General features: G+C 34.4%; 2 protein-coding genes across 2 annotated transcripts in view; both read right to left on the bottom strand.

Annotated features, from left to right (window-relative positions):
- The window catches only part of LOC138318980 (neuroglobin-like), a 134,701-nt gene that overhangs the window by 96,487 nt on the left and 12,368 nt on the right, over nt 1-25,846 (bottom strand). The window lies entirely within an intron of this gene.
- On the bottom strand, nt 6,199-14,231 carry LOC138318979 (uncharacterized). Its single transcript, XM_069261842.1, has 2 exons — nt 13,687-14,231; nt 6,199-12,839 (listed from the first exon to the last, which is right to left on the bottom strand). Exons 1-2 carry the CDS (start codon nt 13,907-13,909, stop codon nt 12,121-12,123), a joined length of 942 nt encoding a protein of 313 aa, XP_069117943.1. The 5' UTR covers nt 13,910-14,231; the 3' UTR covers nt 6,199-12,120.

Below are 25,846 nucleotides of genomic sequence, written 5' to 3'. Positions count from 1 at the left end.
CTATTTTCATTGTTATGTTTTCTCTTTGAAAAAATTACTAGTTTTGTTTTTTGTGTATTCACTGTTAATTTCCAATTTTCACAATACTCTTGGAACTTATCAAGCATAAGCTGCAAACCTTCAGGAGTTTCCGACATTAGGACTGTATCGTCAGCATATAAAATAACAAACATTTTTACATAAATTCCAATTGAATCCCAGCACAGTTCGTGTAGTTTTGATAAACAGTCAACGTTTTTCGAAGCTAAAATTCTTCCAGATCGTTAAGATATAATGCAAACAAAAATGGGGAGCAATTTTCTCCTTGTTTTAACCCGATATTACATGTGAACATTGGTGTTACTTCATTACCATTTCTAACACATGATTTAGTATTTGAATACATATTAAACAAGACTTTGAAAATTTTACCGGTAATATTGCTTTTGAATAATTTTCGTCACAAACCAATTCGCCAAACTGAATCAAAAGCTTTGCGGAAGTCAATAAATGCACAATACAATTTTGTTCCCGAGGATAAATAAATCGATATCAATGCATGTAGAATAAATATATTATCAAGTTTTTAATGCCTTTTCTGAAACCTGCTTGCGCATTACTTATTAGGTTAATCTCGTCGGAGAATTTGTATAATCTAGAATTTAAAATGATGTAAACACTTTTCCCAAACATGAAACAAGAGTTATCGCCCTATAATTATCCAAATCCTTTTTGTCCCCTTTATTTTTAAAAATGGGTTTGATTACACCCGTGTTCCAACTCTCTGGAATTATACCACTATCCAGTACAATATTAAATAAATCAACGTATATAGGTAACATAATGTCAACTGAGCTTTTAATATACTCATTTATAATATTATCAAATCCGCATGATTTGTTTTTACTTATTTTTTTTTATCGCAATAATAATTTAATCCGGGCTTATTCTACAAATTAAAATATTTTCATACTGATTTTCAGTCATTTCTGGTAGAACAAATTCCTCAACCTGCTCATTATCAAAACTTAATTTTTTAAAATATTCGTGAATCTCGTCTATAGTCAAATCAATTTTACCTCCCTTTGATGTCTTATCAATTTTCTTTAATATATTCCAAAAACGTTTTTGATTGGATTTTGAAGTTTTCCTAATTTCATCTTCGATATCTTTTTGATAATTTGAATAATTATTATTTATCATATTTTTATATTCCTTAATTTTCTTTTTTTTCTGGTTCGCATTACTTTTTAGCATCTTATACGCTTTTTTTGCTTCATGGAATTCTTTCCTTTTTACGACACATTCGTGGGTAAACCATGGTTGGTATCTTTTATTAGTTTTACCCGACTTTTTCTTTATAACCTTTTTGGTCCCAAAAACCTTTTTACGAACGTCGATGCAAAAGGAACAATAGGTTCTTGTGTAGACTAATGTTATAAATAGGAATAGTGTATAATGACATGTTATAAATAGGAATAGTGTATAATGTAAAGGAGCAATAGGTTCTTGTGTAGACTAATGTTATAATAAATGTGTATAAATGTAAAGGAGAATAGGTTCTTGTGTAGACTAATGTTATAAATAGGATAGTGTATAATGTAAAGGAGCAATAGGTTCTTGTGTAGACTAATGTTATAAATAGATTTATAAAGGATAGTGTATAATGTAAAGGAGCAATAGGTTCTTGTGTAGACTAATGTTATAAATAGGAATAGTGTATAATGTAAGGAGCAATAGGTTCTTGTGTAGATATGTTATAAAGAATAGTATAAGGAATAGGTTGTGTAGACTAATGTTATAAATAGGAATAGTGTATAATGTAAAGGAGCAATAGGTTCTTGTGTAGACTAATGTTATAAATAGGAATAGTGTATAATGTAAAGGAGCAATAGGTTCTTGTGTAGACTAATGTTATAAATAGGAATAGTGTATAATGTAAAGGAGCAATAGGTTCTTGTGTAGACTAATGTTATAAATAGGAATAGTGTATAATGTAAAGGAGCAATAGGTTCTTGTGTAGACTAATGTTATAAAATAGGAATAGTGTATAATGTAAAGGAGCAATAGGTTCTTGTGTAGACTAATGTTATAAATAGGAATAGTGTATAATGTAAAGAGCAATAGGTTCTTGTGTAGACTAATGTTATAAATAGGAATAGTTAAATGAAAAAATAGGTGTGTAGACTAATGTGATAGTTATAATGTAAAGGAGCAATAGGTTCTTGTGTAGACTAATGTTATAAATAGGAATAGTGTATAATGTAAAGGAGCAATAGGTTCTTGTGTAGACTAATGTTATAAATAGGAATAGTGTATAATGTAAAGGAGCAATAGGTTCTTGTGTAGACTAATGTTATAAATAGGAATAGTGTATAATGTAAAGGAGCAATAGGTTCTTGTGTAGACTAATGTTATAAATAGGAATAGTGTATAATGTAAAGGAGCAATAGGTTCTTGTGTAGACTAATGTTATAAATAGGGAATAGTGTATAATGTAAAGGAGCAATAGGTTCTTGTGTAGACTAATGTTATAAATAGGAATAGTGTATAATGTAAAGGAGCAATAGGTTCTTGTGTAGACTAATGTTATAAATAGGAATAGTGTATAATGTAAAGGAGCAATAGGTTCTTGTGTAGACTAATGTTATAAATAGGAATAGTGTATAATGTAAAGGAGCAATAGGTTCTTGTGTAGACTAATGTTATAAATAGGAATAGTGTATAATGTAAAGGAGCAATAGGTTCTTGTGTAGACTAATTGTTATAAATAGGAATAGTAGTGTATAATGTAAAGGAGCAATAGGTTCTTGTGTAGACTAATGTTATAAATAGGAATAGTGTATAATGTAAAGGAGCAATAGGTTCTTGTGTAGACTAATGTTATAAATAGGAATAGTGTATAATGTAAAGGAGCAATAGGTTCTTGTGTAGACTAATGTTATAAATAGGAATAGTGTATAATGTAAAGGAGCAATAGGTTCTTGTGTAGACTAATGTTATAAATAGGAATAGTGTATAATGTAAAGGAGCAATAGGTTCTTGTGTAGACTAATGTTATAAATAGGAATAGTGTATAATGTAAAGGAGCAATAGGTTCTTGTGTAGACTAATAATGTTATAAATAGGAATAGTGTATAATGTAAAGGAGCAATAGGTTCTTGTGTAGACTAATGTTATAAATAGGAATAGTGTATAATGTAAAGGAGCAATAGGTTCTTGTGTAGACTAATGTTATAAATAGGAATAGTGTATAATGTAAAGGAGCAATAGGTTCTTGTGTAGACTAATGTTATAAATAGGAATAGTGTATAATGTAAAGGAGCAATAGGTTCTTGTGTAGACTAATGTTATAAATAGGAATAGTGTATAATGTAAAGGAGCAATAGGTTCTTGTGTAGACTAATGTTATAAATAGGAATAGTGTATAATGTAAAGGAGCAATAGGTTCTTGTGTAGACTAATGTTATAAATAGGAATAGTGTATAATGTAAAGGAGCAATAGGTTCTTGTGTAGACTAATGTTATAAATAGGAATAGTGTATAATGTAAAGGAGCAATAGGTTCTTGTGTAGACTAATGTTATAAATAGGAATAGTGTATAATGTAAAGGAGCAATAGGTTCTTGTGTAGACTAATGTTATAAATAGGAATAGTGTATAATGTAAAGGAGCAATTGGTACTTGTGTAGTACTAATGTTATAAATAGGAATAGTGTATAATGTAAAGGACATAGGTTCTTGTGTAGACTAATGTTATAAATAGGAATAGTGTATAATGTAAAAGGAGCAATAGGTTCTTGTGTAGACATGTATAAATAGAATAGTGTATAATGTAAAGAGCAATAGGTTCTTGTGTAGATAATGGCATATGTATAGATAGGAATAGTGTATAATGTAAAGGAGCAATAGGTTCTTGTGTAGACTAATGTTACAATAGTTTGTGTAATAATGTTATAAATAGGAATAGTGTATAATAAGTGTTAATTATGTAAATGTAAAGGAGCAATAGGTTCTTGTGTAGACTAATGTTATAAATAGGAATAGTGTATAATGTAAAGGAGCAATAGGTTCTTGTGTAGACTAATGTTATAAATAGGAATAGTGTATAATGTAAAGGAGCAATAGGTTCTTGTGTAGACTAATGTTATAAATAGGAAATAGTGTATAAATGTAAAGGAGCAATAGGTTCTTGTGTAGACTAATGTTATAAATAGGAATAGTGTATAATGTAAAGGAGCAATAGGTTCTTGTGTAGACTAATGTTATAAATAGGAATAGTGTATAATGTAAAGGAGCAATAGGTTCTTGTGTAGACTAATGTTATAAATAGGAATAGTGTATAAATGTAAAGGAGCAATAGGTTCTTGTGTAGACTAATGTTATAAATAGGAATAGTGTATAATGTAAAGGAGCAATAGGTTCTTGTGTAGACTAATGTTATAAATAGGAATAGTGTATAATGTAAAGGAGCAATAGGTTCTTGTGTAGACTAATGTTATAAATAGGAATAGTGTATAATGTAAAGGAGCAATAGGTTCTTGTGTAGACTAATGTTATAAATAGGAAAATAGGAATAGCGTATAATGTAAAGGAGCAATAGGTTCTTGTGTAGACTAATGTTATAAATAGGAAAATAGGAATAGCGTATAATGTAAAGGAGCAATAGGTTCTTGTGTAGACTAATGTTATAAATAGGAATAGTGTATAATGTAAAGGAGCAATAGGTTCTTGTGTAGACTAATGTTATAAATAGGAATAGTGTATAATGTAAAGGAGCAATAGGTTCTTGTGTAGACTAATGTTATAAATAGGAATAGCGTATAATGTAAAGGAGCAATAGGTTCTTGTGTAGACTAATGTTATAAATAGGAATAGTGTATAATGTAAAGGAGCAATAGGTTCTTGTGTAGACTAATGTTATAAATAGGAATAGTGTATAATGTAAAGGAGCAATAGGTTCTTGTGTAGACTAATGTTATAAATAGGAATAGCGTATAATGTAAAGGAGCAATAGGTTCTTGTGTAGACTATTGTTATAAATAGGAATAGTGTATAATGTAACTAAGACACTAAAGATTCGTGTATAATTACGAGTTTGACCTTGAACTTGTAATTGGTACCTGAAACGTGACCTTAGGTTAAATGTTTAAAATCACCACTCTTACACAATGTTGTTTCGGAATGTAAACAAATTTCTTCAAAAGGAACTCGAACCCTGTGGCCTGTCCTTTCAACTGATTACCTTGACTTGTATCAGATATACACCTATATACCATCTTATGTAAATATGTTTGTTACACAACTATCTCCAAAAGTAAAATCGACCAAATGACAGAGACGGTCTTAAAATATGCAATACGAGCAATGCATATAATTTCCAAACATAATGCTGATTTTTAGTCGATAGAATTAATTTTACAATTTGTTTTTTTTTATTTATATTTATCTAATTTCGAAATAGTTTTCTTTTTCAAAAATAACATACCCTTTAAATGAATTAAGTAGCATCGCATTCCACTTCCAGTATCACTATCAACTATCGCTCGCTTAATCTTGTTTGTTTTTACGTTGATATTGCATTGTTGTCTCCTTGACCTCTGTTGTGTTACTGCTGTAGACATGTTATCAGTGTAATAAACTATATATATATGTGCGCAAGTATTGCTAATAATCTAACAACAATGTTTGTTGTGCTTGTCTAACTGTGCCACGTTTCACGTACAGTTTAAAAAAATGTTTTCATTTACAGTTACAACAGCTGTACTCTGTTTCGTCTCAATGATTGCTGCGTTAACTATTGTCCCTTTTTTCGAACATTGAATCATGCGACTAAAGGGATGATGATAATCATAATAACATTATATTTGTATGAGATACACTTGTCTTGGTGGTAACCGCTTGCTGATTGCCAAGTTGTCCATTTCGGTGTTACATCAAGTTGTAATATGTAAAGGGGGCCAGGTTGGTCGGCTTGGTCGATTGGTTAAGCCCTCCACCTCAGTTCGAATCCCATGTGGGGCAGTTGCCAAGAACTGACCGCTGGTCAGTCTTTTTGTCCGGTTACTCATACTTTCCTTCATCCATAAACCTGGCACCTCCTTAAATGACACTAGCCAACAATAGGACATTAAACGATTCAAACCAAACAAACCAAACTAGTTAAATTCGGACTGAAACTGAAGTTAATCTGTTTCTGAAAAAAGGTCAACACTTAAAGGATTTTCATACTTTTTATTAATATTTTGATATTGATGTTTTTACGCATCATTTTGAATACCGCTATCATAACTCCATTTTCATTTTCAATAATTTACATCTCAGATCACTTAATTTACAATAAATAACTTCAACATTGTGCAGCTGCAAACATTTGTTCTTTCTAAATCATACATACTTCTCTTAAACACACGTCAAATCGCACACATATGTAATACCCACATAAACCTCTGTTACACTATACATTAATCACATACCTACTATAACATTCACATTCCACTTACACAATATTGACCCTTTACATGAGCGAGTGGGTCTTAAAACCAAAAGGTAAATGAACGTAACAAATTGTATATATAATCATCATAATATAAAGCATTGTGTGCATATATGGTCCATCAAAGCTTCGGTGATCTTGACTAAACTAGTCAATCACATCTAAAATATTTAAATATTCTCTATAAAACATACATACGTCAGGAGAAACCTTGTTTACTTACATAAATGACGAGTCAATCACCGCTAATGGTTAGAGGACATGAAGCCATTTACTCCGTGACAACCCAGCTGCCCCGGATCAAAAACCACTAATCGTAAAGCATTTAAACAAAAAAAATGTTGAAGTCAACAAAAAATCCTTTCGATAGAACTAGCAAAATATCAAACATATATTAGATACATCTTCTTTTAAAACACATTCTTAGAGTTAAGACCACCTCGCCAATATGACAACGTGTACTCAGACCCCCCTGTAAAATGCATCATTATTCTAAATATTTAATGAAACGAAAGATTACATTGTACAAATATTGCATTGCTTACAGACTACCTTTTATGAGCTTCTACTTAACTAAACATTCATTCTATTTTGTGTATTTATTCATTATTCTATTCAAGCAAAAACCTCTTTTAGTCATTACTAAAAGATATATAGAAACATCAGAATTTTATCGTGAAAATTTCTGTTAAACAAATTAAGTATTTGAAATAAATACCCACTAATATTATATTAATGCTAGCTGTGTTTTCCGATTTATTTTAACGTGTATAAATGTTAAACATTAATGTGCAATAAACCAGGTGTTTACTTTCAGGACCTATTTGTCTATTTGTATACACAGGAATATCTACATTACTAACTTATAAAACACCACTACATTTCTTCAAATAAGATATAAATTACATCCTAAGCGACTGGATTATGACAAGATAATGAAGTTCACCCATGTTTTATGTGTATTAGGTCAATATTCTATCAGTTGTAATTTACTGGACTGATATGTAAATAGTTTACCATATACCGGACTAATTACAGTGATTAAGTGCGAGACTGAGAGAACAGGGAGGCAAAAATATTTAGAATGAATATGTAGCAATTCACAAACTCCTCAAAGTTGTTTTAGAAATTGAGTCCATAATATCTAAACTGATGTAAGAAAAAACTAAATAGTATACGGCTGACATTAGTAGATTATCTGTCAGATGTTCCCCTCTCTAAAGCTTTTATTTGTCATTACAAAAATAAATAACGGTATTTTCATTATGCAGTATCTATGGAATCTGGGATATATTTCATTCTGTTTTTCTATTTAAAAAAACTCTGTATTATTTAATTATTACTTAATAATCTATGGCATCAAGAAAATAATTCATATGTTACAAATGTATTGACCATTGAAACGCAACAATCAAAAGCAGCAGCGTGTAATGTGTTGTAAATTTTGTGAGATCACGAGAAATATGTTTTGTATTTGTGATAGAGTCAGTGGTAGGTAAGACCCATGTGTGACTGGTGTGAGAAGTCCTGGAGGCACTATTACAGTATATGGGTAACACATGCCGGGCCAATCCATCAACATTCATTGCTATGTGTATACAGAAGGGGCAGTGACACTACAAGTGAAACTCGTGTGAAACCTACATCGTATTTTATAGCCAATATGGCAGTTAGTTTCAAAGTAAAGGGGATTGAAATGGGATCCTGTGAGAACTTTCACTCATCTAATCATGATCGATAAAACATTTCTTCCACACGATATCCCTGATAATGTGGGCTAGTTCATTGTTCCAACACGATGTATTACCAACACAACATGTTACTTAGGGTATTATCGCGGCGTTTTGTTTTCTTCAATGAAACTGCTTAGTGGCCAAATCACTAGAAATTGTTTTTAATACCTTCTTCACGTCCATGATAAAATGGTTATCTTACAGAGACGTCTGGTCGGGCGGGCTTTATAAACGATTAATTTTATTGTTCTAATTAGAAATTCTGCACGCTGCACTAGCTATTACTCTGTACCGTTAACGAGATGTATAGATTTTTAAAAGATCAAGCATAAGCGGAAACTCGTCATAACCAATAATTTGTAACAATAATCAAAACTATTGTGTTCATATTGGCTCTCTGTACAAATGTTCGGCTGGTGCCGACACGATCTTTGACAATTAAGGAAATTAATCAGCTAAGCACGTGCTACTGTTCGTGGCGACACCAGCAATAATTCATTGAATGCACAGTGGATGCTGCCCTGCTGTACGAGTGTAGCGTGTTTCACACGATACCACAGCCAACAGCAATAGTTTGCTCAATTATTCCGACTCGCTCAGACAGACAGGTACGGGTTGTCGCCCTTAGGCCTGGTCTATTGAACTAGGTGCTTTCATGCAACTGAAGAGAACAACATTTTTTGTTTAGATAAGATAATCATAATATCGTATTGAACATAATGGATTGTTGTTTGTCTTTTTAACTGGGACCCATAGAAGTTAGAATGAATCAGTCATGTCAAATCAAAGCATTACATTGGCTATTCTGGTATTGCATTACACTAAGAACATAAAGAAGCTACTTTATATGTCTGTAAACCCCACTAAGAATATATCTATACCCCCTGATAGACTCCAATCAATACTACAATGCTTCTGATAAAGTCGGCTGGGCGGCCACAGCTAATGCAATGCGCGTGTAAACCGTGACAATGTAAGAGAGGAAAGTTAAGCCGCTTTAACACATAACTGCTCTTATCAGACCCAAGTGGATGGCAGACAGAGCCTGGTCGTAATCTATTGTACACAGCTGATCGTTAACTGTTGTTGTACAATTTAGTAACCTTCGAGGTGCTTCCTTTTCTATATACACCTAACGTTACCTGTGCGGTACACCTGTATCAGCGGTAATGGGACTAGTTGAACTTTGAAAGCACCTATTACACATATAGCTAAACAAAGTATGGCCATTTTCACATGATCCTTGTGTTTACGACAGCCAAGTACGCACTTCTAAAGCGCCAACGCATACCATGGTTCGACACAATACGATAACCTTACACTAGCCGGTACAATACAAGCGACTATTGTTAACTATTATCTTTATTGAATAAAAGACTATTTTGAATGACAAATTACATTATAACGCAAGAATCATTTCCGTTTAAACAAAATTAGGGATATGATTTATTGGTTAAGAGTAATGAGTTAACTTGTTTTAAAGGCAGCGTGATGTACTACGATCTAAATATGTTTCATTCAGCACATTACCAGAACATTGGTACACATATCAGGGACTGAATAACGCTCCATTGTTTAGACGACTGCTTGGCAGTTGTTATCAGTCTTAGATCCGACTATTTATAACTAATTATATGTGTCGTTTACCGGTCCAGAAAGCCCCGGTTTCTGTTTTCTTTCCAGTGAGAATATCAGCCCATATTTCTCCCATTTATTCTCCAATAACAGCAATTACTTGTAGCGTTCCTGTGTAGCGATGGCCACGCTGCTGTTTTTATAGCTGCTTATCAGATTTTAAAAGAGAAAACTGTGATGGTATTGCCTTTATACAAATGTAACCACTTTATTACCGTACATCTAAAAAGGAGGCCTTGGGCCACCAAAAAATATGAGGACGATGTTTTTATCCAACAAATTAACAGATCTACATAATCTAGGCTCTTGTTCTCCAATACACTCCAATTTATTATCCTCCCAGTAGCCTTTTAAATCTAAATAGTAGCCCATGACTGTTTAGAAATATTCAGTTTCACGATCAGGATCTGGAAAGCAGAAGTTCGTGTAAACCGCTATAAAGGTAACCCCGGATTTGAACCTTTACATGGTGTTGTAAAGACCAGCTGTCGAGAGGGTGTCACGCTTGTCTTGTTATTCATGTTTAATTATTGGATCCAACACTGAATAGGGCGAGCCAGTGACGCCTCGGCTACCTAGAGCTGGCCTGTCGTTAGTCCAGTCTCGGATAACAATTGCAAACTTATTCCCAAACTTAACGAAAAAGTTTTATCTTATTTCGTTTCATGCTAGTATATATTATCTCCCGAACGTTTACAAAGATTTCCCGATTATGCATTACAACTGAGAGAACAGATACTTGTGGTTTCTTTGTCACAATTGTCGCGTATAAAATCAGTTTAATCAATTATATTTAATGCTGTCTGTTCCAAGCTAATGCATGCAAAGAAGTGCGTACTGGGTCATATGCTGGTAGGACGAGTTTAAATTTCTCACGCTGGTATCTACCTACATTTTGTCTTTGTACGTCAGACCGAGATATGACATATGTAAATCTATTATGGATGACTTGCAACATTGACGCCGAACGTTTAATGCATTTAAAACATTTTCAGTTGTTGAGTACAAAGTGTCCGTATTGTCTTAGGTCATAGACTGATAAGACTAACCCGGCACCAATTCACTAGAACAGTAAAGACAATGTGTAATGGATCGGGGAACACGGAATGCCTTCATATAATCAATTATATTGATCATCTAGGGAACAGTAACAATATGTTAAAGACAGTACCAGCCTAGCTACATATTAAATATTAATGAACACTAACCGAAATTTTAATAGCACGATAAAAGATTACAATACAACTATAGAAATGCTGTGTAGTGTAACATCCCTCTACCAAACAGTGATAACTAGATATTAAATACAGCAGTGATATGGGTATATATCCGCCTAGCGTTGTCAATTGTAAGAGATATGAAGTGATTAATTGCGTTGAGACCATGTCTGTCTTATATTAGCCGCAGGCCAATTAGCAAAAATAGTACGACACTTTGGCTACTACTAGGGGTGATAATGAATTTAACTGTTGCTAGTCTCGCACTTAGCAAGCTCAAATAATCTTATTTCATATTCATCTTCAAAATTATCATGTTTTCTTTAATAAAATATTTCAGACTAGTAACTTTTAAAAATTTTGTGTTTAAACATAAACTGCCCTATTTTTATAAAATTATTTATATAATCTATATGTTTTGTTAATTAATTTATCGTGAGGAAAATAAGGAAAACATACCCATTCAAAAACATTAACTTAAAATAATTTATTCTGTCAAAAATAATTTCATATCACATTAAAAATATTTAGAAAATATGACCGCAGCATTGTAATGCCTTGGTTCGATCGCTTTTAACGTATGCCGTTTGATAATTTAGGTCATAAACATAATATGCGTATTTCTATATAAATATTATTGTTTCACATAATTTAGCATTTTCATTGCAACATATAATAAATAGAGATATCACTTTATCCTGCCAGTGTTAATTATGAACGTCTCTACCATACCGTCGTCAAATACAATCCATTTGTTCACACTGTAGCACAGGCATATTAATCCATAATAAAACAGGTACTCCCAAACATCCATTGTGTATTCCTTTCGGACTTTTCTTTGCACGCATGAAATATGCACTCAAATGAGATGAGAAATCCCAGTTTTCACATAAACCACATATTGTGTTTGTGTTTTGCATCCAGTGATAAAATTAACGTAACATACATCCAAGGTGTTGAATATAATATATAGGTCACATCCACATACATATGTCCAATGAGATCCGATATGCACTTTCTCACATCTGGTATACCAGCTAACACACACTGAGCCGTCTGGGCTAAGTTTCTCCCAGAGCACGTATCAGATTATTAAATACCGCGTCCATGTCACTACATATTTGTTTTTCTCTATGACTTTCACTTGTAACGTCCGTGTCTGTCCTATCTTCTAAGCTGATGCCATGAGATTCGCTCTGCCTTCCTGAGAGGAGAGGCGAGGAAGCGTTGGTGGAATTATTGTCCTTTATTGTTGATGTCTCCTCTAAACTCTTCACAAGAGTGTCAGTAATTTCATCCTGGAATTTTTCCGATTCATCCGGGTTGGAATATTGGCTATCAAACATACTCATGTAACCGTTTGGAGATGCTTGTAAATAGCTATTGTTTAGTACATCATATCCGTAATGAGGACGAATTCTATAGATACAGCTTTTATATCCTTGATAACTTTTCTGTTTCTCCTCTCGAATTTCCTTTTGCACTTTCTTTAATGTGTTATTGATCAGAACTGAACGTCGTAGAAAATGTTCTGGATCCTCCATTTGCCTTAGTTTTTGAATAGATATTTTCAACACTCTCCTCCTTTCTTCTTTGCGTTCTTTAGGTGTATTTAGGAAAGGGGAGATACGTTTAGGTGGTATCCGGTCTATGAGATCGTCTGTGTCGGAATCTAATTTCCTTTTAACTCCGATTGTCCTTCTTTCATCCACTTTCATTTCTATCTCTTGTGTATCATCATTCTTGCAACAATTACTTGTGGGTTCCTCTTTCCGCAGGCCTGTACAGATAAAGACAAGTGTGTGTTTAAAATGTAACGTGATGTACAGTAAAGATAATATTTAATGTTTGGTTGTGCCCTGAACAGTCAGAAAAGTTCACACAGGTGACTGGCATGAAGAAACGCCTTACCTTGATTTAACTTAATAAAGATAATCAAATGGATAATATAATTGATATTGTTGTAGACTGGTGTATTGATAGTACCTAAACACACACATACACATACTTAGCCGCACGGCTACGGCTCGATAGGCACCACAAGAAACTTGAGTAGATTGCTAACAGACGGACTGCCGAACAGAATAGCAAACAAAGAAAGCCTTGACTTAAAAAATCTCGTGTTGTTTGTACTGAAAGTCCGATCTAGCGGGGCTTTACAAAGATATTCATCGAAAGATCAATAAAGCTGTGTTACCGGTCTGTCCCTACAGGTAACGGATACTGTATCCAATGTCCTTATTTAATATATAATAGATAAATACATGTGGACAAGTTGTCCAGACGAAGGATGTAGCAGAGATTAATGGTAATTGTGATAATAAAAATGGTAGATTGCAAATCAATCATCACGCGGCTATTGTGCTATTGACCGTAAGGTATCCTCACTGGTGTCAGAACTAATGTTTCTTCAGCACCGGGACACACATCTCTCTACTTCACCCTCACAGCAACTATTTATCCTTCAAATCAATATTTTATCGCGATTAGAATCATTGTGATGTTATAGATCAGGATAAGATCAACTCATTTAGAAAATATTAATCAATAAAAGTTATTACCAAAAGTTTAATTTTCTGTTTCGGGTAAAAATAAAAACAATTAAAATGATAAAGATATATATTTACCTGAGCGTTCAAGTTTGGCCGGAGAGCGACTCAAAGTGGTCTGCTTGTCAAACCGACAAGAGCATGTGGTAGTGGCTGTATCTGTAGCCAGCCGAGAGCCAGAGGAAGGTGCATTAATCCAGTGATAATTAAAATCTGTTTGGGAGGCTGTGTCGTCTGCTGTACCGAATCCGCCACAACACGGGGTATTGTACACCGCATTCATCGAAAGAACACAGGTCATGACTTTATTGGTCCGTTCAAAAGTGTAAACTAGACAATGACAACTATAGATAACGTCTATTGTTGTAAACTAAGAATACACAACACACACTATTACCGCTTTAATGATTTTTACAGCTTCATATCCCTCCAGTGGAACAATCAGAAGAAATCCGTTAGCTGCTCTTTATCCTGTTGTAAATAAATAAAAAAGAAGTATGTTTAAACCCATTAGATGAGTGGACGTACCGGTGGGTCTGCCATAGGCACTAGGCTCAAGCGACTAAATGACAGTAATCCATAGAGATTGTATACACTAGATCCAGTGCCACCGCTATCTTGTAACGTACTGAGAGTGAACTGCGCCAGTATCGTATATAGTACCCACAGTGGGCTGGCCTCGCTCGCTGTAGTGGCAGCAGACGACTCTCCGCTCATAGGCATAATACAGCCTAGTCACATCCAACGTAAGTGTTCGGGCGGAGATTTTCAGACCTGCGATAAACTTGTAAATGGAAATGATAGATAACCTTTGCTGGATGATATACGTCCGGGGCTTAGTTCGGATAAAACGTGACAGTTTGGGTATTTAACCAACATCACTCGTCACTGTACAACACCACAGACATGAGCGTTACAATCACACAATGTCATATACTTCTACACAATGTAACAAGTGAACCATATCAATAAAAGAAGTCTTAAACGATACTCGGTCTGGTATAAATAAACAGTTCAAAGAAACAAACACCTGAACTTTAACGCTATTAGCTAATTAACTATAACAAACGCACACAATGGGGAGAAAATAAGGCGATCGCTGAAAGAGAAAGCAAACACTTGTCTGGAGAACTGAGTCACGTAGCATTTATTACAGGTTACTTGTGATAATTTCCTGGTATATGAGATAGCTATCTTTAAATATGTTTTAAGCGTGGAAAGGAAATGGAAGTTGTATACACACAGTAATTAATAGAGACGATGAACACTGTGGGGCTCTTAAACAAGCGTCTGATATGTTAAACATTTGGCATAAAAAGATTGCGGCAATCTACAGCCAGTAGCGTTCAAGTGAAACGCCACTGGGGTTGTTTTAGATAGGTGTATAATAGGAAAAGAACATTACTACATATTTACGAGGGACTAGGTAAAATTGATATGCTTACTGAACGTGATATCCTATTATTATAATAAAGACAAATATAAATAACTACATGTTTATTTTAACTCTACCACCCCTTCCTTCCACAGGAGCGTTACCCACACAGACCAGTCACAAAAAGAGGATAATTTCGGACCTCTATGTAGCCACTCGGGAACAGAGACATCTAAACAATGGGAAATCCTTATCTCGAACCTAACACATACACAGTTGATATACCTACAGAGGTTGTAAGGCTGCATTACGCACTGATGGGTGTAATCACAAAGCTCAAACAAGGAAATACACGCGTCCGTCATTTTAGCATATCATACAAGCCTATTGATTGTGTTTTAATTCGGCGTGTAGCATTAGGCAGAAGCCAGCGGCTGCTGTTGGTTTGTACTATATACACGGGTGTCGTAGTTTATCTCTCACCAGTTTGATGACGTCGATAACATGAATACATCAATGGGAATAAATCCTGTTGAACTGTGTCAATCACCGTCTATACACACGTGTTCACTACTTTTATCAAGTTATACAGCTAGTACAGTGGTAGTTATAGGTTCATGTATCATATACTGTAAAGGATATGCGTCATGTGAAGTGAAATTGTATACATTTGAACATTGTTATTTAACAAGTATGCAACAACACAATTAGGAACTAAAACATTAACAAGAATATATATTATTAAGTCGACTAAAATCCTGTCATGGGTTTGTGTATATATCATTGTAACAAAGATTTGTCGATCACTAAGAGGAAAACAATACATGTGATTAAATAGCAGTGATTAAGTAACTTATTAGCATTAACATCTTCCTTGATGTCGATTTTGTCTGCAAAGCAAGTTTCGCTGGGAATGTACTCGTCTGAACTCCTTACTTAAAAAATCAATTTCGTTGAATAATACTATATCCAAGATTCCAACCCTACATTTGAATTAATTGTATGTACATATACAAAATGTATGATATAATTGACGGTATTTAAAGTGTGTAATGTAAATCACCTGCCTCTACGGTACATCAGTAGGATGTTGTGGGAGCCAGGTTGTCGCGTCTGATAGGACATGCAGCTGTTGTGCGACTCTACAATCCCAACATGTCGCACACAGGCTCCACCGGCACGCGTCCATCCATTACAATAGCCGAGGTGTAGGCCGTTCCGGTAAATGATGGCCTTCCTATTATCACACCAACTCTATACCAAATAGCTATCTTCTGTTCAGATTACTGGCGGTTTTTTTCCACCCGTTATACAACACAAGAAAATGTCTCAGACCGTGTTTATTAGACAAAGTTTTTTCGTAAATATTTCTAAAAACTTGTGTCAAGTGGCAACTATTTTGCGGTTGACATTTCCAGAATGAGTACACATATGGCTGGTGGGATTCATCATGTAACGCTGGGTGCCTTTAGTTAAAATTATACCGGCGGAGCATGATCGGGGCGCTTGACACCGCGGCTGTCTAATTTGTAGAGAGTAGGAATTAGCGGAACACTAAGAGGTAATCCCCGATTATTGACGCATAGCAAGATTTTCTAGGGTAGCATGGAACTGAAGAGAGAACTTGTGATAATAAAGCGAAACAAATTATTCCATCTCTGTCTCGGCCTACTCTTTGTTTTAACAATGCTACACAATAAGGTTTTCAATTGCACTTAGAGATTGTGTACCAAACTAAAGCGACAGTTGTTAGCCGCTGGTTTGGAAAACACATTTAATTACCTAATGCTGTTGGTATGAAGTGGCAATAGAAACCGCCATGTCGGTCCTCGAAAACAGACGCGGGCAAACTATGATGCTTATTTTGTAATTGAAACATTTATCAATATATATCTGTATTTCCCTGTTTAGTTTTTTCTTATCCTCTGGCAAATCAAGAAATATGACACATTAGTTGTATGCTTTTTTAGATTTAGTTTTTATCGATTTAGTATCAGTAGCCTACGTTTTACATTGTTAACCTGAAAATTTGTTCTCATGCGATGGCCATTAAACTATGACGCTACAGGCATACAAGAAGAAAGCATCGACAAGACAAACAAAAAAGGACATGGGCATCTGTCAATATATTTTACCGTAAGGTTTACGGGGATAAATATATAACTACATTATAAATCTTTATCAAGTACAGATCTGTATCAGAATGTTTTCGTACAAAAGATTTATTCTAAAAAAACCCACTTTGAAATAATATAAAATATATGAAAATATACCTTATTTACATGACAATGTGCTATGTGATCATTTACATAAACATACACGCTTCTAGTCTTGACAGTATTTTAAAAATGTTTTCAAAATTTTATTAACGCACGACCAAATCAAATGGAAAATGGAATCCAAAAGAGGAAACACTGAAGGCAAACAAAAATAAAAGGCGTATGGGTACCAACTTTTGTTAAACATTAAAACGCGTCATCTTTCAAAATACTTCGAAAATAATAACTAAGTGTGTGAAGCGTTAAGTTTAATAAACTATTATCGTTACAACATTTAACCTTAACAGGGCAAAGTACAGGCTACTTAGACGTAATTTTGTTTCACAACAGTCTCAAGGCTGGTATTCCGTTTTTAAATTTCTTTTTAATTTGGATGTTGATAAAGCATGATTATCAATAATGTGTCTTTAATGGAATCCTAAAACCACTAAATTATCTGATCCATTTATGATTTCAGAAATTATCGTTTCCCTTTACTAAAGCTGAATTACGGATGGCCTCGACACTCTCAGGTGCTTTAATATACAGATGTGATATAAAGTGTTACACTACAAAAATCCCTCAGGGCTTTTTATATAAAGACGGATATCTGATATAAAATCGATCAGAGCTCGATCGGCAAAATGATCGATTGTGTTACACTTGTCAGTGTTAACAAAATATTTCCTTACAACCTGACAAACAACTTACCTGTGTTGGCGAACCCGGTCTGCTAAATCAAGAAGCCATATGTTTTGAATCACTTGCTACCTAACAAAGCGATTTATTAGGCTGGTGACTTTGAAGTGATTGTATACACGGGGATATGTGTATGTGCATTTGTCAAAATGATTAATATTGATTTAACGCAATAAGCAAGAGAGATTTCAGATTGGGAGTGTGGTATTCTTTATACGATCTACATGAGATGTTTGTAATAAAAGCAGTGAAAATTGAATGCTTGTTTGATAATATGCGTACCAATGTATATACAATAGACGCGTGTAGTTTACATTAAATGAAATGTTATTAGTATTTCATTATAATTGTTTACACAAAAAACAGGTTAATTCATTATAATTGACATAATGTTTAATTCTTACTTCTCAGATAGAAAACAAAAAAACATTGGATGACACGAAATGCTGACGAAAAGAAAACAATAAAAAGGTTTAAAACAACTGAATTTGAACTTTATTATGCAACAATATTGAGTCCGGGTGAATTTATAAATTAAATAGAAACAAAAATGTGTATTTTAGTTTAGGTGTTATTTTAAATAACATCAGTACACTGATTAAACCATACTTATCCAGACTTAGTATTGTTCTACCAGAAATGTTTTGAACTAAGCATACACTATAGTTATTCTCAGATGAATAAAATCAATCATATTTACATTTGATGATCTAATTCAATATTTTGTTCTATCTATTTTATTAATTAATTAATTAATTTATTTATTTTGATATCTTTAGAATTTTGAAATATGCTTTCAATGTGCTTAGGTAAACCCAATACCTGTGTTACATTATTGGAAAATGCAATAAGAATGAATTTAATCCAACATCCTTTGATCTAGTTTTTCCTGTATTTTTTCAGTGTTATTTTTGTCTTTTTTTTCTCTGTATATAATCAAAATTGAAAGGTTTTTTTTCAATAATTTTATCTCCATTTTAACACCCTCCAAAGGTTAATTTCTTACACAATAAGTACAGAAAATGAATCGATATGAAAAATTAATGCTACACATAGCAATAATGATTGATCATACATTTCAAATAAGAAGTTGTTTTCGATTCATCGCGCACTAAAATAGCATTTATTTCCATGCATGCACACACACACATATAATATATATATATATATCTTTTAACAAACCGTCTGATCATTAAATATTAAAACACCATTTGTAAAAAGGCATTGCGGTTTATTTAAGCTGTCAGATGTATGACAGTGTGCCCACACCTGCTACTGGCCTGTACAGGACTGGAGAACGCGGAACACTTCCAATACAATCCCTAGGGCCATGGCTTGTCACTAACGGCATTTGTCATAAATGGACAATACTAATATGTCCCGTCTGCTTTTAGATGTCACCAGATAGCTAGTACAGTTATTTGTTGTTAAGATCCTAGTATCACACTCAAACAAATAACAATTAATAGTGCTTCATTACCACGTATTAAAACTCATATTGTAACATATTTCATTATCATTGTTGAATATATTTGCTTGTTTTCTATATGCATGATATCAAGTGATTTAAGCGGTATATGGTATTGAAGTGTGAAATATAATATGTAAAATTGGCATAAGGACATTAATGTTTGAATGGCTGTCCATCTCAGGATCGCGCAACAACGTACCGCATACAGGTTTAGGTCGGTGGTTTTTCTCTGGATACCTAGACTTCAGCCAAACATCAAACCCCGACAGAGATTTAATACCCATCAATAGCACGTAAAAGGATAAAAAAATGATGTAGATATTTCAAAGAAATAAAACTGCCATCATGACGCGGAAAATAAAACAAGCTCGCATTTAAGACGATATCCCGGTAAGTTAGACGTCGGGAGACGCTCCACACTACTGTTTGCTAAGCTGAAGTAATCGATTTAAATGTTAATAAACATATGCCTTAAAGCAAAATGTACACAATCACAAATTATGTAGCTCAGTTTAAGGTCTGTTACAACATAACAATAATTACAATCTATATTTAACATCTGAATATCAATATTAATGCTACTTGACTTTTTATTTACGATGGATCTATCATGGAGAGCAAACTTTGAAAAAAAATACTTCGGATATTAATGCTCTCTCCTGCGTGTAACAAAAGCTGACAAAGTGATAACGCTCCGGGTGTTTAGGCAGACAGCGCTATCTGGAGGTCTAACAAAGACGGCGATTACAAGCCTGGGCTGATCGGTGTGGACACCTCAGACCAAGGCGATGGCGGTGGCACCCCACAAATAAGTACAACAGCCAACAGTCAATACAAATTTATTATATTAGTTCTGATTTCATCGATGACGGTTGGAAGAAATAAATGTCAGTGAAATCAAAATAAATAAGAATGCTATTGATATACCAGTCATGGAGTTGCTTTTTATTGAACTGAAGAATTTTTTAAATCTTAAACCTCTGTATATCAGTATGTCATGACACAATGGCTTTGGATTTTGAAATTGATTTTTAAATGCTGTTTTCAATATACGTAACATTCATTGTGCAGTACGTAGCCTACTTTTTCTGGTTTTCTAAATATGTGAATTGTGCTGAATAATTTAAAAGATACTTAATCTGAAACTAATGAGTTGGTTCTTTGATATATTGAGCATATTGGTGTTCATTAATATGACCCAACATACGCAGAATGGCGTCATCGGACAGAGCACTGAGTGCTTTATTGAGTGACATGCGTAACCATGTCTTTCATATGCCTTAAAACACGACACTCTTTTGTGTAGAATTATAGCGATATCTTGATGCTATATAATGTTTTTAACACACTGTTTCACTTTGTAGATTTTTATTCGATGGCGATGGAAAACTGCCCTGTTCACTGAGTCGTGAAAAGGGAGAAACATTTTCGTTAAATAATCTTACAGTTTAGACTGAACACGTCGACATTGTTAAAATTTATCAGTTGAGGTAATCTTACACGGCACTTAAGTAAGTATACGTTATGTGTATAGGGCTATATCGCAATCACACAAGGGGTTCACACCGCCGCTCTGTGTGTGTACGACACAGGCCTGCCTCATTGACCAATATGAGGTGAATGAGCGGTGGGCGGTCGTCCAAACGTCAACTCATTTACCGGTATCCGGCTTAACCCTTCCAATCTGATAATATACTATTTATGTAAATCTTGACATAATAATGCATTGTATTCATGAGATATTTACCACTGATCTAATCAGTTATTTAGTACAAATATCTAATCAATGGATTACAAGTACGTGAAGAAAAGGACCAGGACGATTATACAAGTGTACATTGAAGTCTTCCTATTCTTCGCTTACCAAATTCTTATATTTGAGAATTCTTTTCTATACTATAATTGAAATTAATATTCTTAGTGGGATTTATAATGGTATAATACACCATAATTATGTTCTACCTGTAAATTGTACCTTGATGACAACAAAAGACTAAATATTAAACTGTTTATCTAAATATTAAGACACGAAGAAAAAGTATGAAGAGTTGATAAGGAAAAACATGTATCATCAAAGTCCCAATGTCAATAGATACCAAGGTGACCTTTGCCCTTAATCTTGACCGATTAGCGCAAACATTTTATCTGGTGAGCAACTTGATGTTATTATACACCGGTGTGATTAGGAACCAGATCTGTCGAGGAGTTCTTCAGATATTTGTACACAATAAACACTCGGACTTTACCCCTGGTATTACAGAGAGGGATGTGTTCGGCTGGTAGGATAATGTCAGTACTCAGAGGGTATATCAGATTCTGGTCTCATCACGAGGTACTACAACTATATGTGGTGTACAGCGCAACAGGCAAGACAATAACTAACTTAATGCCACCGTTAAGTCAATTACCAGCTATTTTAGAATATTGGTATCATTTTCTTCTTGATAAAAATGTGTCACTGCAAAATATATAATTTCCTTATCAATTAGTATCAGTTATGTAATTTTATCAGGTGCGATGAGATGATGCCTCTGACAGGGCATACAAATCAATAGTTTGTTTGATATAAATCTTTTAGCCTTTCGTACTAGTTTCAGTATTGTTTTTGATACTTTATAATAACAAAGCCGCTATGGAACGCCTACACCGCTGACATGAGTGTCCACAAACAGCCTGTATAGAGTGGCCACTTGTTACCGTCTCCCGGATACACAACCACAAAGCCCTACAGGCTTCTTGTTTCCACAAATGGTACTTCTAGCATTTAATCACTTCCTGTAAATTATGTTATTACATTTGAAAGTTGTATTCCATTCACGTTTTAAGTTTGTTCGAGAAACATGTACTTTTATAACGCAGAATGACGTGATTACAATTTTAATAAGATATGTTATCTTACGTAAGATGCGTTTTATCATACCAAATCGGATAAGGGGTTATTCTATGGGAATTAAAATGTGTAATAGATTATAACACACTACCGAACTATGTAGAATCTTTATATTCGTATATATATATATATATATTCTTTATATATGTTTCAAAATATTTTTTGCGCAGTTTTTTTATTTGCAATTTCTATTATCTAAAAAAACATACCAAGTGAAATATAAAAAAAAACTTTGTTTATTGAAAAAGTCTGTAAACATTGTTTTTCAAACAAACGAACAAACTCGTAACGAGAAACAACAATTATTTTATAATGATATGTGTGAGAATTTGTCGGAGCAGTCTGTCTGCATATGTAACTATTCTGTCAACACTACAGCGTACCTGACCTATGTCACGCTAACAATTAGGACTTAACGTGTTTAAATACTACATTGTTAAACGCTCAGGTGATCGGGAGCATGCCTGTTCCACAGGCATTGTTACAGTCATGCAATGCCATGTTTATACCTGTATAAAATTTACCTATTCACACCGAAACATTAAATAATAGGTATAAATATTTAACGAGATAGCACATTACTTGTTTACAGTTTAACGATACTTGAGTATCTAGGTTGTAAACATCTAAACGAGGCATAAACAATCTGCATAAACAAACTGTTTACGATCTTGATCTTTATCTTAACTAGCCTGATTATTGTAAAAAAACTCCAATTAATATCTTGCTCGATAACATTAACTAGACCAAATGAGTAATATCAAGTCGTGCTTCTTTATAATAACAAAATTTATCTGAGACTTTATTATTTCATCCCATTTAGTTGAATTATTAAAACTATAAAGAAAATTTAATTCCATCCCAATCAGAGAAATTAGCCACCTCATATCCAGAAAGGCATGTCATTTACAATCACATACTATCTATCACTACTAAAGCGATACATCAGTGGTGATGTGCACAGCCGCGCGGGGATGGCACCTAGCGAACAAACAACAAGTAGAGACAATACGAGGAATTAAATGAGTATGAAGATTAAGTGGCGCGCTCTCCTTATAAGCTGATATAGTGTATTGATCTAAGCGTGAGATTGCCACCAACCGACGTGAGGGATGCCAGTGATCCAGCCAGCGCTGTCCTACACTACCTATTGGACCAGATCGAGATAGATGAAGCTGTGATAGTATTTTATCTCCCCCACACCCATTTATCTCTATAACATATTTGTTGCTCCGGGTAGGATACAGTGATATTCTAGCCTGGCTTACGACGAAAGACAACATCGACACTTTAAGGAATGATTGGGATTGGTATACGACACATGATAGCTTTGATTAAAATAATAATAATGATAGATTGATATGCGCGACACCTGATAACGCGTTAATAACACAGCTAACCGCCACGGTACACCTTCTTCAAGGTGGATCGTCCAAACATTGGAGAATTCCTTTACATAGTACCTTAAATATCTGTTTGTTTCTTTTGATATGTTGAACTATGTACTTACTTACAATAATTGGTTGGTCAAGTAACATCAATAAATCAATGTTTATCTAAATAAATCTATCAAAAAACGAATTGTTGACATCCAGCTGCATGTTGTTATGTTTATCAGTTGAATGCATGCTATTTAACTTAATCTAATTACGCATGCTACGAGATCATTAATATCTAGTTTGTTCATACGTAGTGCTTGTACAAGAGATGAAATACATGGAACCCCACAGCCCGTATAGGTTTACGGATCTCCTCAGTAGTTCATAACTGTAGCGTCTATAGTATAACCCCACCCAGCCACATACAGGGAGGGATTCATAAACAAGATGCATGGTATTAGTCCGACATTTTAACAACCTTATCAATAGGCAAGCAAACTCTGCCAGCCGGACTGTTGTCAATGAATGCCTTACAATGTAGCGGCCTGGGGTAGGTGTTGGATTACCTTGCATATCGTTCCATTTCACTGGAGTAAAAGACAAAACAGGACAGATGTTAGCTATTAACTGCCGGAGACAATCCCAATACAGACTGACTACAGAATTTCGTTTTATGCAAATAAGTAATGGTGTGCGAGGCCAGCAGTCGCCTCCTACCCACGTCGTGGCATCACGCATGCTCTCTAAACTCTCACGAGACTTGGCCAAACAAGTGAACAAGTGTAGATTATGTCACCTAACGTTTAACGATAAGAAGCTTTATAAACAAGTATACCATGATGATATGACTCCTTCATCACTTTCTGTCCGATACATCAACCGATACCAAAATGTTTATAAAACATAAGTATATAGAGGTCACTAAAATGTCATCAAAATAATGCCCGCATACCACTCAGTTAAAGTGACATGCCTTGGAGTCGCCAGGGGTCGCCATCAGGACATTCAATGGCGATGACAGCCACCATTTGTTTGTTTTATAAGAGGTTTTTTTATTTAAATATTACGTTATCAACAAATGTTTTATTTGTCTCTGAAACTGACGTCAACTTTTCGTTTCATGGCAGCGCTATAATTATACATACAGATACTGTAATTTACAGTGCCGTTTGATACCATCAGCTCCACAGCATTCTAAAAGCACGTGTTTACGATTTGCCGACACTCCTGCTCTGTAACAGACGTGGTAAACCTTCGCGTGCACCACCGACACCAAACAGTAAATATACAGACAATTTTACATCATAAAACCAGCTTTCAGTAACAAATTATCCCCAAAGTAAATGACATTTTGTTGAAATAGTTATTTATGCTACACATGTTTGTTTTGTAAATGAAAACTAATTGTGATTTAGAACTGACTGTTCATGTAATGCGTTTTATATGAATATTGATGGTAGAATATTGACGGAAGAAAATGTGTTTGAACGCTTATGGCCAAGAGATTTCATTTAATAATATCGATGTAGAGTGATATGCAGCGTTGCTGACTTATTCCGTCTACATGACTGTGTGTAGATACTGTACGCAGTGTCCGGATGACGTAGACAGATGCCTGCGTTCCTTAGAGACCTGTTACCTAGATTGGTAGACAGTATTCTCTACCCGGGCCCCTCTACCCAACAAACAGGTGCGATTAAAATGGTTTGTCTATCTGCTGGCAATCAATACAGTGGCTATGCAGTCAGTGTACAGTTACACCAGGGAAGTCGACATGAATTAGTCAAGTCGATGACTCTATTATTACGCTATTTTTTCTATGTAATGACTCGTATACTGCAGGCATTATTATGTTTGCTAATGAATAAATCCTTGATTTAAACCACCGTAACCTCACGCTGACGAGAGCACAAAGGCATGATATTAGAAACGATTGAGAGTATACACATTCAGTAACATTGAGAAGTATTTGAGATATTTATAATTTAAACGTTCATGAAAGAGCATTCTCAACATTCTATGAATGCCAGTGGAACCTATACGGTCGTAAAGGCTTGTATGTACACAAAGTATATATACGATTTATCATGCATGCTCTCTTGTAACAAGGCCGCGCTAGCGCCAAGTACGAGCAGCTTTAATCACAAACAGAGTATGTGGTAAATC

The sequence above is a fragment of the Argopecten irradians genome, chromosome 3, assembly GCF_041381155.1.
Source record: "Argopecten irradians isolate NY chromosome 3, Ai_NY, whole genome shotgun sequence".
Lineage (NCBI taxonomy): Eukaryota > Metazoa > Mollusca > Bivalvia > Pectinida > Pectinidae > Argopecten > Argopecten irradians.
The sequence above is the reverse complement of the archived record's forward strand: the minus strand, read 5'-3'. Positions and strand labels throughout refer to the sequence as shown.

Excerpts from the sequence above, each read along its gene's own strand:
- LOC138318979 (XM_069261842.1), bottom strand. The coding sequence starts at position 13,909 with ATGACCTGTGTTCTTTCGATGAATGCGGTGTACAATACCCCGTGTTGT. Across the intron at positions 12,840-13,686 it reads GGCCAAACTTGAACGCTCAG|GCCTGCGGAAAGAGGAACCC; the intron begins GTAAATATATAT and ends TTATCTGTACAG.